This window comes from Nicotiana tabacum, chromosome 10 (genome assembly GCF_000715075.1).
Source record: "Nicotiana tabacum cultivar K326 chromosome 10, ASM71507v2, whole genome shotgun sequence".
NCBI classification, from domain to species: Eukaryota; Viridiplantae; Streptophyta; class Magnoliopsida; order Solanales; family Solanaceae; genus Nicotiana; species Nicotiana tabacum.
This window is the reverse complement of record NC_134089.1, coordinates 141,767,850-141,782,754: the sequence shown is the minus strand read 5'-3', so window position 1 is coordinate 141,782,754 and position 14,905 is coordinate 141,767,850. Positions and strand designations below refer to the sequence as shown.

The 14,905-nt window shown below is 36.3% G+C and overlaps 1 protein-coding gene across 1 annotated transcript; it reads right to left on the bottom strand.

Annotated features, from left to right (window-relative positions):
- Positions 1-6,643: 6,643 nt before the first annotated feature.
- Positions 6,644-10,740, bottom strand: LOC107795585 (G-type lectin S-receptor-like serine/threonine-protein kinase At4g03230). Its single transcript, XM_016618249.2, is given in 9 exon segments — positions 6,644-7,129; positions 7,207-7,348; positions 7,518-7,755; positions 7,860-8,070; positions 8,174-8,370; positions 8,463-8,618; positions 8,725-9,246; positions 9,341-9,965; positions 9,967-10,740. Coding segments are annotated over 9 exon segments (3,039 nt in total). The 5' UTR covers positions 10,603-10,740; the 3' UTR covers positions 6,644-6,817.
- Positions 10,741-14,905: the final 4,165 nt, after the last annotated feature.

The window sequence follows — 14,905 nt, the reverse complement described above, 5'->3', positions numbered from 1 at the left end:
CTACGAATCTGGTTCGAATACACAAGGACATAATCATGTTTGAGGCAGGATTCACTCAGGTGGAAGCGGGGACGGATGATTCCTCCCGCGTGATTGAGATTGCCCCGGAGTCTGACTTGTTGGAGGAAACGGTGAGCCTGCTACTGAAAGCGGGTCCCTTCAGGAGATTAGTGATGCCGGCCTTCAGGCGAAGGTAGTGTCCATGCGGGCGGAGCTTGAGCAGAATGACATTAGGTTCGCCAGTTTAAGTGTTGAATTGGCGGAGAAGGTGACTGAATTGGAAGGGAAGGCGACCGAGCTGGAGAGGGTTGAAAGAGCCCGAGTTGCGGCCTTGGCGAAGGCTGCTGCGCTGGAAAGTACTATTCGCGTTCTTAGGTCCGAACGTGCCACTGAGATGGAGACAGTCATTCTGAGGGAGACGCGGCTTGATGAGAGGATTGGCGAGCTTGATAGGGACGTCTCGAGCCTGGGTGATCAAGTTACTGCTCTTGAGGCGGAGAAGGCGCAATTGTTGGCTTTGACTCCTCCTGCACCTGCCTCTGTTGACGTTCCTCGCCCTTTATACAAGATGTGGGTTCATGCTGAGGCTCAGCGGGATATATATAAGGGCTTGTTGGAAGCAGGGAATGTCTCTGAGGTCACTTTTGAAGAGGCTCGAGCTAAAGCGCGTGAGGCCCGGCTTGCCTATAGTTATAACCCCGCGACGCCGGAAGACGGTGGAGTTGATGAGGCCGAGGATGGGCTTGCCTTTGATGAGGAACATTCTGATGGAGAGGGTGATGGTGGAGGTGAAGATGCTGATCCAAGCGGGGAGAGAGATGACGGCGTGGACGGGGATAATGTCGAATGAAGCTCTTGTATTTAATTTTTCCTCCCGTACATAGTTTTGTTTGTACTTAGTTGGTTGGATGGGGGCCTCTTTTTGGTCCTTTGTAAGTAGCCATTTTTTCTTCGAATAAAATAGTTGGTTTCTCCTTGATTGTATGCCTTTGTCCTTTTCTTCTTTTTTCTTTTCGAATTTCTTGGATTTTCTCGTAATAAGTCCCTGACTTTTGGTAGTTAACTTGAACGGAGTCGGATTTGACCTGCTGATTCGGGCGAGGTCGAATTTAATTTGTTAATTCGAACGTGGTCGAATTTGACTTGCTAATTCGAGCGAGGTTGAATTTGTCTTGATAGTTCGAGTGAGGTCAGATTTGACCTGCTAATTCAAGCAAGGTCGAATTTTGTCTTGCTAATACGAGCAAGATCGAATTTAACTCTTAATGAATTCGAGCAAGGTAGGATGTATGTTAATTCGAGCGAGGTCGAATTTTGACTTGCTAATTCGAGCGAGGTCGAATTTTGACTTGCTAGTTCGAGCGGGGTCGGATTTGACCTGCTAATTCGTGCGAGGTCAAATTTTGTCTTGCTAATTCGAGCGAGGTCAGATTTGACCTGCTAATTCGAGCGAGGTCGAATTTTATCTTGCTAATTTAAGCGAGGTCGAATTTAACTCTTAATGAATTCGAGCGAGGTCAAATGTATGTTAATTCGAGCGAGATCGAATTTAACTCTTAATGAATTCGAACAAGGTCGAATGTAGACGTAGAAACTAATTCAAGTGAGATTGAATGTGTAGCTCCTTTGCGTTGGCGTGGTTGTGTACATTTGGCATCGTGTAAGAATGTCATACTTCTTTATTTATTCATTGGAGAATATTACATGTTTCCGTTCGATCCGTGCGTACATTCGATGAGTCCCAGTCTATCTAGTCCCTTTATCGCTCGGTCGAGAGAAGTAGTCGATAGGCAGGGAGATGAATGTCTTGCTTAAGCTTCGTGATGTCTTAATATACGGACGAGATCAAATTTTAGCTAGTTGTACCATCGCATAGTTGCTTTGGCGAGCTCGTGGGTGAGTTTCACGCACTTGTGTTCTATCTACATACTGGAGAGATTCGTATGTTTTTCGGGTCGGTGACCCAGTTCTAGTCTATACAGGTTTTTCCCTTTATGGTGTTAAGCACCGACTTGTTGGAGAGATTCGTATATTTTCCAGGTCGGTGACCCAATCCCAGTCTATACAGGTTTTTCCCTTTATGGCATTAAGCACCAACTCGTTGGAGGGGGGGTTTACTCGACCGTTTCCTGCAGGATGGTATGGTACGGAACGTTTTCCTGGTGCGTTCTTTTGATGGCGTTTGTTCCTTGTTCGAACATATGGGAGAATGTTCATGTTCCTATCCCCATCCAAAAGAAAAATAACAAGTTAAACCCAAATGAAATCATTTGTTACCTTGACCTGATTGGTTGGAGAGGGGCATTGTAGAACGACTCGTTTCGCCCCGTACTCGAATGCTGGCTTTAGATTTGATCTCAACCTCGTGCTTAGCTTCGCCGTTAGTCGGGTCTGGGCATCTTATGTTCTGACAACTTACTTTGCCCGTTGGGATCTCGAGTTCGAGTCCCGGTCGGATTTGTTCCCAGGTGCACAAAAATAAGGGAAACATAAGTTATACTCTGTACATACGGGTAGGACAAACTTGTTATTTTAAAGAATTACACAATAGGCTATCGTCCATTCCTAAGAGGGAGGGGGCAATGTGCATAAAGTACAGATTAATATCTAACGAAAATATAGCCAGTAGGATTGTGGACGTGCTCAGTGCATAGTGTCCATAATCCTACTTTGACAACTCATACTCACGACGTACCAAACCCATCACTACAGCAAGACGTGGCATTCGTATAGATATCAAACACAATTTCGATTTCATGCAAAGATCTGACCTTGGTTGGTTCGGTTATTTCAAGTGTTTGCCTAAATATTTCTCAAGTTGGTATTTGTAGTGAGAGGGCGAGGCTGCGACAGCCGGGAAGTGGAACTCTGACTGACATTAGATATAGAGGAAACTAAAATCTTGGCTAGAAAATTCCCTACAGACGACGCCAAATTGTTTGACTAAAAAGTACTAGGCCTTTTTGTTAAACTAATTAAATAAAAAGATTTGAGGTAAATCCTAGCCAGATAAAATTAATTCTAGATCTGAGATAGATGGTAGGAATGAACAAGCATAACTGAACATAAAATTAGATTACAACAGCGATTGAATCTCACAATGTAAGAAATAGATAATTGCTCCAATAATATCAAATGATAATGAAGAATGCATAAGGAAAAAGAATCATCATGCCTAAACAAGACCGCCCTCCGTCCATCTGATTATAGATGCATATCAAAATTCTAAGCTTTTCTCTCCCTCTCGGTAAGGAGCCTGAAGTTAGGGGGCCTCTTTATCTTTTCAGGGATGTATATGTTGTTGTATGTGTGTGTGTCTTTTTTTATTTTGTCACACTTTCTCATGATATTTATACCAAACACTTTTCTTATCTAGCGGTCCTTGACCAAAGTACTTAAGTTCTTGGAATATCTCAAAGAATATTCCTCTAAAATATCTAAGTGTTGAATTGGCCGTTCGGACTGAATTGAGTGCTCGACCTCGACCGTAGCTAAATCACTCGCGGGCATATCACTTCCTATACACGACTTCGGCTTGGTTGCTTCTTGGTTGCTCTTCCTTAAGTATAATTCTTTTGATCAGATTTGACTCATACAGGACCTATACTCTCTATAAAAACATTATGTTAGGCGCTCACTAAACTAGAGCTACACTTTGAATTAATGTTCTATCAGACTATCAAAATACCACAAACAATGCTCTTGGCAGGGCGGCTCTAAAAGCTTGGGCAGTGAGGCAGTCGCCTTAGGCTCCTAAATTTTGAAGGCCCCAAATTTATTTTAAATTCTTATTATTATTATTATTATTATTATTATTATTATTATTATTATTATTATTATTATATATTATATAATTAATTAGCATAAAGAAAAGTATTACAATATATTTTTTTGTTATTTGATTGAGGTTAGTTTATATCAATAAATTCACAAATTATGATAATTTTCTTTACTAATTAATTAGTATATTTGCTTCAATCTTCAATTTTAATTTTATCCTTTTTATATAGGAATTAATTTATATATATCGACAACATAATGAATTTCTTTTACAATATTCTCCAAACTGCATGAACACAAAAGTATTCATGCACCAGTTTTCTTTTAGTGTAATTCGACATATTATTAGGTTATTTATAATTTATTTTAGATATTTACAAATAAGTGTTGCCTAATAGAATAAGCTACAATTATCGTTTAAATTGATCATAAGGAATAAATATTTTTGACACTGTTAATGCTCAAAACTTAAGTCATTGCGCTATGTACGTTTATTTCTTTTTCTTATTTGTGATGATAGCCAATTAAAAATTTGTGGACCTCAACACCTGGTAGTCCACCACTTTATTTTTTGTGCTCTTCTTCCTTCTTTTATTTGAAATTCGCTTATTTTTGTCTTAAATGATTAATTTATTGTTTAGAAAGTAAAATTTGTTGTTACTGTAAATATTTTATAAAATAAATTTGAGGGGCTCTCAATATGGTTTCGCCTTAGGTCACGAGATCTATTGAGCCGCCCCTAGCTCTTGGCTCGCCTTGTAGTAGTATTAGTCGTGTATTTTTTATTTCCTAGCCTCTTGTTTTTATGTCATTATTATCAGTAGGATTGGCACTATTCTTGTAATGGTGTATCCTTGTATCTCTGTTATTACTTGTTGTATTATTTACTTCCATTGTCTTATTATTGTGTTGTTGCTATTGTTTCTCTATTGCTTCATTTTTATTGTTTTTGAGCCGAGGGTCTTTCGGAAACAGCATCTCTAACTTCATAAGGTAGGGGTATTGTTTGCGTATACACTATCCTCCTCAGACTCTACTTGTAAGATTTCACTGGGTTTTTATTGTTGTTGTTATTGTAATGCACTTGGCTCAAGTTGCTGGAAATTTAAATATTACTGCACCATTGCATAGCTATATGCAATTAAGTTTTCTGTTGTTGTTTGCACTATTGGTTATTTATGTCGCTTAGAATGTAATGTCGGGAACATCATCATTGGATTTAGAGGAAGGGGGAAGAATTTACTCTCTATTTGATAAGAAAAAAGAGGGAAAATCCACAGTTTTACATTGATCAATTTGATTAAATAGATTTTCTTCTAAAGGGGAGCCTTAGAACAATGGTAAAGTTGTTTCCGTATGACCTATAGATTATAGGTTCGAGCAATAAAATCAACTAGCTTGCGTCATGGTACAGGGTAGGCTGTCTACATTACACCTCTTTGGCTGCCCTTTTTTATTCTTAAAAATATTAAGGTGCGGAAACAACATTGTCGGGGGAAGTGCAGCAATAGTCACTTTTAAACCCACTATTTAAAATATATCCACAATTTACAATGTATTTAAAGCTTAGCCAATTCATCCAAACTTCAAGACTAATAGCCTATTTGGCCAAGCTTATTTTTGGCCAAAGTGTTTTTTTGGGGCCAAAAAAATTGAGGTGTTTGGCCAAGCTTCTGGAAGGAAAAAAAGTGTTTTTGAGGAGAAGCAGTTTTGGAGAAGCAGAAAAAAGTAGCTTCTCTCCAAAAGCACTTTTTTGAGAAAAATACAGTTAGAAGCAGTTTTTTAAAGCTTGGCTAAACACTAATTGCTGCTCAGAAGTGTTTTTCAAACTAATTAGCCAACCACAAACTGCTTCTCACCAAAAGTACTTTTGAGAAAAGCGTTTTTGAACAAAAAAACACTTCTCAAAATAAGCTGATTTTTGCAGCTTGGCCAAACAGCCTATAAGTATCCTGGATTTGGAAATTCAGGACTTAGCGTCCTGAATTTTTAAGCTGCTAATTTTAAATTCAGGACTAAGTGTCCTGAATTTCTGAACTAGTAATTTAAAATTTAGGACATAAGATTCGAACTTCTGGACACAATTTTTGAACTTTAGGACAGGATGTGCTGAAGTTTGAACTATGAGGTTTAAATTCTAAGACGTCATGGCTTAAAGTTTGAACGAAATTGGCTAATCTTTGAATACATTGTAAACTGTGGATATATTTTAAGCAACATGCTTAAAAGTCGCTACTTGGTGTCATTTTCACACATTGTTGCCAGTAAAGTCCAACATGAAGAGGCCCAAGTCTTGGCCAGATTTAGATCTTATTTAAAGCTTATTAACAAACCAAAAAAAAAAAAAAGGAAGAGTCCTTTACTTTCTAGTTCATAGCTCAAGGAATGGAGGTCGCTTACTTTGAGTTTTAAGAGAGAAAGTAATATCTTAGTACTCGTTCAACTTATAACTAGGGCCAAAGTCCGTCACATATTTATGCAGTCGATCATTTTCTTTAAGAAAAAAGGGAAGTATATACTAACTTGTTGTGTAAACTTCGTGTAACACCTTAGACAAATTTCATATTGACAAAGCATGCTAGTCATACTGAAAGCATTTTAGACTTTAGTACCGTGTTTTTAAAGCAGGTGGGTCTAGACTCAAAGCAGATAACATCACTACTTTGTTGGACTATAGCATTTGGTATAAAGCAACTATGTGTGCAGGCTTGGATGACTATAGGGCAAACCTCATTAAGGACAGAAGGGCAAACCTCAGTAAGGACAGTAAGTCCCTAAAAGATGGTATATTGGTATGTAATATCCTAGCTAGGCAAATCCTACACCAGCAGAATTAAGAAAAAGAAAAAAAAAGCGCTGGATCTGCAAAGAAGATCAGCATAAATTCTAGTGACAACTTGTCACTTGTGGGAACAAATACAATTAGTTGTTAATTCTGCGCGCCAAAACAGTTAAATGAAAGATTCACATTGAGTTAAACTAAAAGATGTAGCAGATGATTTCTTAAAATAGTGTTGACTTAGCATTTACATGTATGTCATCGGCCTTCTTCTTCATGAGTTATCGTCAACTCTTTGTTGGAAGTGGCGTACATCTTAGAAGAGGAAGAAGATGTAGTAGCAGCATTTCGTCGTGTGATAAAAGCTGGTTGATTCGGTCTCGGGAGAGTCATGCTTTCACCTCCAAGCATAAGGACTACATTTGACATTGTGGGACGATCACCTTGATCTTCTTGCACACATAGAAGTGCAACATTTACGCACTTAATCACTTCCTTGTCATCGCACGTCTCTACAATGGTTTGATCCATCATGTCTAATGTCTTGTCTTTCATCCAGAGTCTCCATACCTGTGATTAATATTTTTTACTCAGTGCACACTTTAAACAGAATAACCGATTATTGAGGAAAAGGTTTTGGTACTTACATAACCAGTGAGGTTTACATCTTCAAAAAATTCCATGTTTCTCTTGCCACTTATGATTTCGAGTACAACAACTCCAAAGGCAAATACATCCGATTTGATTGAAAAGAGTCCCTCCAATGCATACTCCGGTGACATGTAGCCACTGTTTTTAATGTTCCAAAATAGGAAATTTAGTTTCTAATTTATGTAAACCATAACAGCAATTTTCATTCTTTTTTTCACCTAAAAGGTACCCAAATCTAAGGTTTAAAACCATGTTTTAGGTCTTTTGCTATCCAAATTGAAGCTGAAAATAGTACTCGGAGACTTACTAAGTTCCAACAACTCTGTTAGTATTAGCTTCTGTACTTTTGCCTTCAATAATCCTTGCCAAGCCAAAATCTGAAATTTTGGCATTCATTTCTTCATCCAACAATATGTTGCTTGTCTTTAAATCTCTATGAATGATCCTTAGCCTTGAGTCTTGGTGAAGATAAAGAAGCCCTCGAGCAATATCCAATATAATTTCAAAACGAATCCTCCAGTCCAATAATCGGCAGAATGTATGATCTATTTGCAAAGTTTATTAGGTTAACTTAACAGAGAAACAATCCAAAAATTACTTGCATAATACATTAAAAGGAGTTTTGAGGTAGGGAGGTGAGTACACTAACCGAATATAAACGTATCTAAGCTTTTGTTGGGCATATATTCATATAGTAAAATCTTTTCATTTGCCTCAACACAATAGCCTAAAAGCCTGACTAGATTTCTGTGCTGCAGTTTGGCAATTAACATTACTTCAGTTTTAAATTCTTCAACACCTTGTCCGGAATGACATGACAACCTTTTCACTGCCATATCTGCACCTTCGGGAAACTTACCCTGTATGTATAATTTTTCTCAGAATTGTTGTATAACGAAAATAAATAAATTTGAATAGTAAAACAACTAAAGAGCAAAAAAGGCAGAAGAAGTAAGAGAAAACCTTATAAACAGGTCCAAATCCACCTCGTCCGAGCTTAGTTGCATTCGAGAAGTTGTCTGTAGCAACTAGTATGCTATTCAAGCTGAAAAATGGGACATCAATCCGTTTCTTATCGTCTTCAGTAATCAAATCTTCATCGAAACTTCCTCTACGAGTCAAGTACTCCATAGGATTTCCCAAAACAATTTCTCTGGCTTCTAAAATCAAACCAATCAAGCAATTAGTCATAATATATCTCCAACACCTGAACTTGAGAAAAGCCAGATGAGATTTCTCGATCGTTAATTACCTCTACTTCTTGCTGCTCTTTTGTTCAGGTAAATTATATAACTAGTGCCACACAAAATTATAACTCCGAGAATTACAGAGATGGAAATAACAAGGGCTCTCTCATGATTCCGCGAGGGTGCCAGCTTTCTGTTCGATAGTACTTGTGTTGCAAGTTCTGAAGCAAATCAAAGAAATGAAACATGAAATATTTTGCCCAAAAAAAATGAAAAGAAGAAAAACCATTGGTAGTAACTAATAAGGAGCAAAATAGTGACACACACCTGAGCCTAAGGTACAATTTAAGCTCAAACCATCCCATTTGTAATCAGGTTTGCATATACATCTTCTATCTCCTTTTTCTGTTATACTGCAAGTTGAATCTGGCCAATCAATGCAGTCTTCTGAAGTAGTACAAACTGGCTCCAATGGTGGTTTCCAGCTGATCAGTATTAAATCATTCCCTCGACTTAAAGGTTCTGAAGTAAGATGCTTTTTGGCATTGTAACACCAGTCTATCGCCTTAAAAGGCGACGACTGGTTGAGCCGAAAAATTTCTGTTACTGGCCCTTTGTCATCACAATTACCAACAGACTCATTATGTGCAGCTTCTATTACAAACGTTCTGTTTCTCTTATCAAAGTTAACGACGGTATAGTTGCCATTCAATGTCTGGAAACTTACCTGACCAGCTAAATCATCACATGAGAAACTATAATACAAAGGATCTCCACAATCTGATCCACTGCTTAATGGATATGGTATTAGGTTTGTGCCACAAGGCTTGCAATCTTTCCTTGTTGCCTCTGCATGCCAAAAATAGAAAGAAAAAAAAATTACAGTACAACTTGTGGTCAACATCAGCTTCTTATTTACACGTTAAATCGAAAAAGGAAATACCAATATTGGACGCAGCAACGCGGATAGAGAGGTTGAAGCCACCACTATAGTTCTCCTGGAGATTCTTGAGCTTAGACAACCAAATCCCACATACAGATTTATCATAAGTATAGGCCTGGCACTTGCAGTCGCGTAGACAACGTCTCCTGCAGTCGTCACTAGTATTAATAGTAGAGAACCGGTCTGGCCTATCAAATTTCATTGACCTCAGATCCAAGAACGTGTCGAGTTTGTCTACACTGTCTTCTTCGCAAGAGTTAACTGACATCCTCGAACAACCACCTGAAGATTCTCCTGCTCTTAAGTTTTCTGGAGAATTAGGCTCATCTCCAGGCAAACATTTGCATCCATGGTTGCTATTACAAATACCAAATTCCCCACATATTCTAAACACATTACATGTATCTTTTGGCGCTAACCACATCAAAGACCATCGACTACTCTCCTTATCCCAACTATAGAATTGTATTTCTCCAGAAGAGTTCATTAGTAGTCTAGTACATTCGAAAAATGAATCTCTGAAACTGCTATTGGCATAACTGGAATTGACAATGTTATTCTCTGTGAAGTTGGATAACATGTAGGCGATATACGCGGGCATTTCACTGAAATTGAAAGATGACATAATTTACAGACCCTTTCCAGTGAATGCTACCTTCTTTAAGTATGACATATTTCTTGTTATTTGTTTGATCAATTTGGAATGTATAGTTCCCACTTCTGAAGTCAGTCAACTTCAAACCCCTATCCATTTTCATTCCAGGAAGGAAAGTATCAGTTGGATTCAAAAAACTTTGCCATAGTTTAGCTCCTGATTCATCAACTAAAACCAAGTTCCCTGTATCCAAGAGCTCTACTCTCCTTTTTGAAGCACTAATTTCTACTTCTGTGGAGAAATAAGTGTGTGCATTAGATGAATTCCAGACTTTGAGGTTACCATCTTCGGCAACAGCAACTGAAATATCCTCATTCTTGATTCTTGAAACTGGAATTGGATTACTCAAATTTGCAACCCATACAATGGTTCTGGGACTCAAATTGTAATACCATATTCCAACATATTTATTAAACTCATCTCCGTCATTAGAATAGAATCCCATTTCGAACTTTTTTCCAGCAGATATGAGAGTTTCTCCATTGTCAACTAACTTACTGCTTCCATTGATGGTGTTCCTCGCATCACATTTTAAGTGGCACGAAATAATCAAGAGTGTAAACAGCAATAGGAGAAAATTACTTAATTGTAATTGAGCCAAGAGCATTTTTTTTATGGTATTTTAGTAAACTGGAAAATATTCAAAGGGGTGGGCTCTATTTTACTTCACTTGGAATAGCCTACATGACTGAATGTTTAACTGAGACAGTTCCGCGTTAATTCCGCCAGCGCTTTCCATTGACAAATCTTTGCCAAATTGACCAAGTCAACGATCCTTCTTTTATTTTTCTTTTTTTTCTTCCAAACTTCACTAGCCCGACTATTCCATCCCAAAAGCTTTTAGCTACGTGTTTTTGGGGGTAAAGGTAAACTAATTCTTCAATAATGAAATTTAATTTGAGTATTTCATAGTATGAGTCTATTAATAAGTCATTTAAATACTACTAAAAAATTATTCTCTATGTTCATTTTTAGTTGTCACACTTTTGACTTTCCACGCTTTTTGAGAAAAAATAAATAAAGTATGTGGACAAGTAAAAATAAAATTATATTATTAATACAGTAGACAAGTAAAAGTGAATGGAGGGAGTACTACCATAAAATATCAGTAATTTGTTTGAAGATATTACTTCCTTATTTTTTGTATTTACAGTTTGGACTGACTTTCGCAGAAAAACTAAAAGATATGTCAAAATTTATATTAATGTGGTACTATTTATTGACTGAAAAAATATAAGCCACATACAATGTTTTTATTTTCAAAATGGAGAAATTGACACGAGGAAAAATCTGGGTCTAGTCAACTTTCAAATACAGAATTTTCTCCAACACTTCCTTTTAATTTATTATTATCTCTTCCTTTATTTTCTCCATTGAACACATATTTTCTGAATCATAAATTATTTCCGGAATTAAAAGCAATTTGAAATGTGTCATAGACTAAAATAAAAGTGAAGATAGGTATAGTCAATAAATACTTTTAACATATTAATTGTTAAACCTTAAAATTAGTAAGAACTAGTTTGGCGCTTTAAAAATTTCCTTTAGCTAGATAATAATAAGTCCAAAGATGTTGTAGACTTTTCTCATCTTTTGCTTCAGGTAAATTGATATCCGAAATCCACTCATGACCGAGTAAGGCAAATTCGTGGCGAGTATTTTCTAGCTCAGGTTTTTATTCTCAGGACTCGAACTCAAGATTTTTGTTTAATGTAAAAATATTAACATGAATCCTATCAATAGTGTTGTAGACCTTTCCTTACGCTATAATAAACGACAAGAAAACCTGGGTCAATGGCCACCTATATTTTTCCAAATTTCCCTTTGCTTTGTTCCTTCTGTTTTCTTTATATTTTTAGTTTTCTTTTGTTAAATGTTATTTATTGAAAATGATAGAAAGTATAGCATACCATAGGCAAATATAGTAGAATGATACCATTTGAATGTCAACATTAGGAAACTGCCTGATCATATATCAAGTTTATGCTGAGTTTCACATAGTGAAAATTGGTGAATTCTTACAAAGTCAAACTGAAATTTGAGAAAACAATTATTCACCAGTTAAATACTCAGCTTCTTACCAGACATTATTTAAGTTCTTAGAGTTGGCATCTCTCAGTTTCTTGTTTCAGTACAGAGTGAATTTTACCAAGTCTACTAAACACAATTGTAGCATGACAATATGTCTCGATCGGACATACATATATGAAGTTGGGGACAGCAAAGCTAAACTATTTGACGCGTATGTCTGAAGATTTCTTGCACAAACAATACGTCAAACATCACATAAAGTTTATTATTTCATACGCGAATTTTTGTAACTTCAGTGGACTTAAAGCTGAAGTTAGATTCAAAAGTGGTTAAAATTTATAGGGATTTTTACCTTCTTATACATTATATGAAACTTTATTACCTTTCCTACTCAAGTTTCAATTTAATTCCATAGACATATACAATTTACCAATTATATACACTTTAGGAATTAAATGAGTATCCCTTTATATTAGGAATTGAAAAATGAATCAATTATTTTTCATCCTTATTCTCTCTCTCTCTCTCTCTCCCTCTCTCAGTCTCTCGTTCTGTGTTTTTCCCCCAATTTTTCTTCCTTTGATGTCCTCTATTTTTTATCCTTTCATGTTATATATATTTTTAATGGAATTTATCAATGGATTTTAATCGTTTTACTATAGAGTTTTAACTTGGCAATTTCCTTTCATCACTACAAGAAAAATGCTCAATAGCGAAGGGAAAACTGGTTCCTAAAAGTAAGAAATTGGTCCCAAATGGTCAATAGCGACCAGCTAATCTGGTCCTTATAGCTTCCGCCGCTAAAGGTCATTAAGGACGAGATACAGTGCTAGTCGCTAAAACTATTTCGCGACCAGTTTAAAACTAGAATGGTTTTTAAGGACCATGTTTCTGGTGCCTATTTGCATATTTTAGGGATTAAATTCGTGGTCCTTAAAATGTTTTCGGGACTAGTTTAAATGTGGTCATTAAAACGTTTCGTGACCAGTTAGAAGCTGGCCGTTATATCTTTTCGGAGAAATTTAAAGCTGCCCCTAAGTCGAACAGTTCCGAACTACAAAGCTACAGATTTAGCAACCAAATTTTCCACTCCTAAAAAGAATTTAAGGACTAACAGTCTAGTCCCTAAAGAAATAAGTCACAAGTCCCTAAATCACATTCAATTTGCAACTAAAAAATCTGGAATATTAATATATAGATGATGTTGCTCTCATGAAATAATGCCAAAAATGATCAACATCATTTAGTTGCACCGTACATCAATGATGTAAGCTAGTCCCAATATTGTGTTCATAAAAATTTAGCAAAAAATTACATATCACTAATATCCCTCGATTGTAATGTAAAATTTTCTTGAAACTCCCAGCAAAATGATGGTTAATATGTATGTCATCAAAAATTTGCTTTATCCAAAACCTATAGAAGAAATAAGAAATTTCAGTTAGAAAAAATATATATAACAGTGTAGACGGAACAAAATCAGGAGTAGACAGAAGATTATAAAAAACAAAGAAAAAAGAAGCAACAGAAAGTTAATGGCTAGACACTATTGTTCCTTTTCATTGGTTTGTCATAATTTTGTCACAGCCTTCATACAATAAATCATCACAATAACCTTCACAATTGTTATACGAACGAGCAAATGGTAAGATAGAAAGTACATATGAAAATGTGGCATAGGTCGGAAATGAAAATGGAGCAACACAAAGAAGCAGACTATTCTGTACCTGGCAAGAATTAGTAAGATAGCCATCTATATTGACAAATTCCTTCTTGTAGACACCAATCAGTAAGTCAATGGCTCCCTAGAGGTTCACAATTAAAAGAACATTCAGAATAGAAGCGGATGGGACAAAGGAGATACATTCAATATGAAAACCAATATATAACTCTTTACCAACAAAATTCTAGCTCCAAAAACCAAAGGGCAACTAGTACTGTAGGCTAAATGAGAAAAGCACTAATTAACATCCAAAGAATACAAACATCTGATATCTCCAAAGATGGCACATGGGGAAGAAAATCATTTCCAACAAATAAATACATGAAAACAAAATCATCTATCGGTCGCTCCAGGTCTAGTTTGACAGTTGGATCTGGAATTTGAAGTTCGTATCCCAAATAATCTCTGAGTACCCATACTTTAAGAAACTGAAAAGATCTAGCAGCAGAAATTTAGAAAGATATAGTATGGTATAATATAGTATAGTATAATATAATATAATGTTCAGTATAGATAAGATTGGATATACTGTAAGTAGCAATCTTATGAAGTATTTGCTGGAAATGCATTTATTTGGTACGATACAACCACTACTAAAAAATTGGTCTACGGTAATGGTTGAAAAACCGTTCCCACAGACTATCAAACCGTTGCCATAGGGATATTGGAACGGTTTACAACCCGTTACATCAGCCCGCGTGCCCATAGGTCTATTGGAACAGTTCTTGCAACGGTTTGCATCATCGTTACTATAGATACGTCTATCACAACGGTTTTCCCTTTGTCTGTTGGAACGATTTTTTTTTCAATCGGAACGATTTGAAACCGTTACTATATGGTTTATACAACGGTTCTTAACTGTTACCATATTATTTAAAGCAACACTTATGTAAGCTATTGCTATGGTTATGTTGGATATAGCAACGGTTTCTTTAAGCTATCGTAACGATTATATTGTTTTTGGAACGGTTTATAGATCATTCTGGAACAGTTTATAGGACCTATTGCAATGGTTTATATTGTCTACTGGAATGCCATTTGTGTCCTATTACAACGGTTATGGTAGGTTATTGTATCAGTTCGGTTAAAACTAAAATATAGCACCTGTTATAAATAAATATTTATATTTATATAATAAATTATAATAACACTAAAA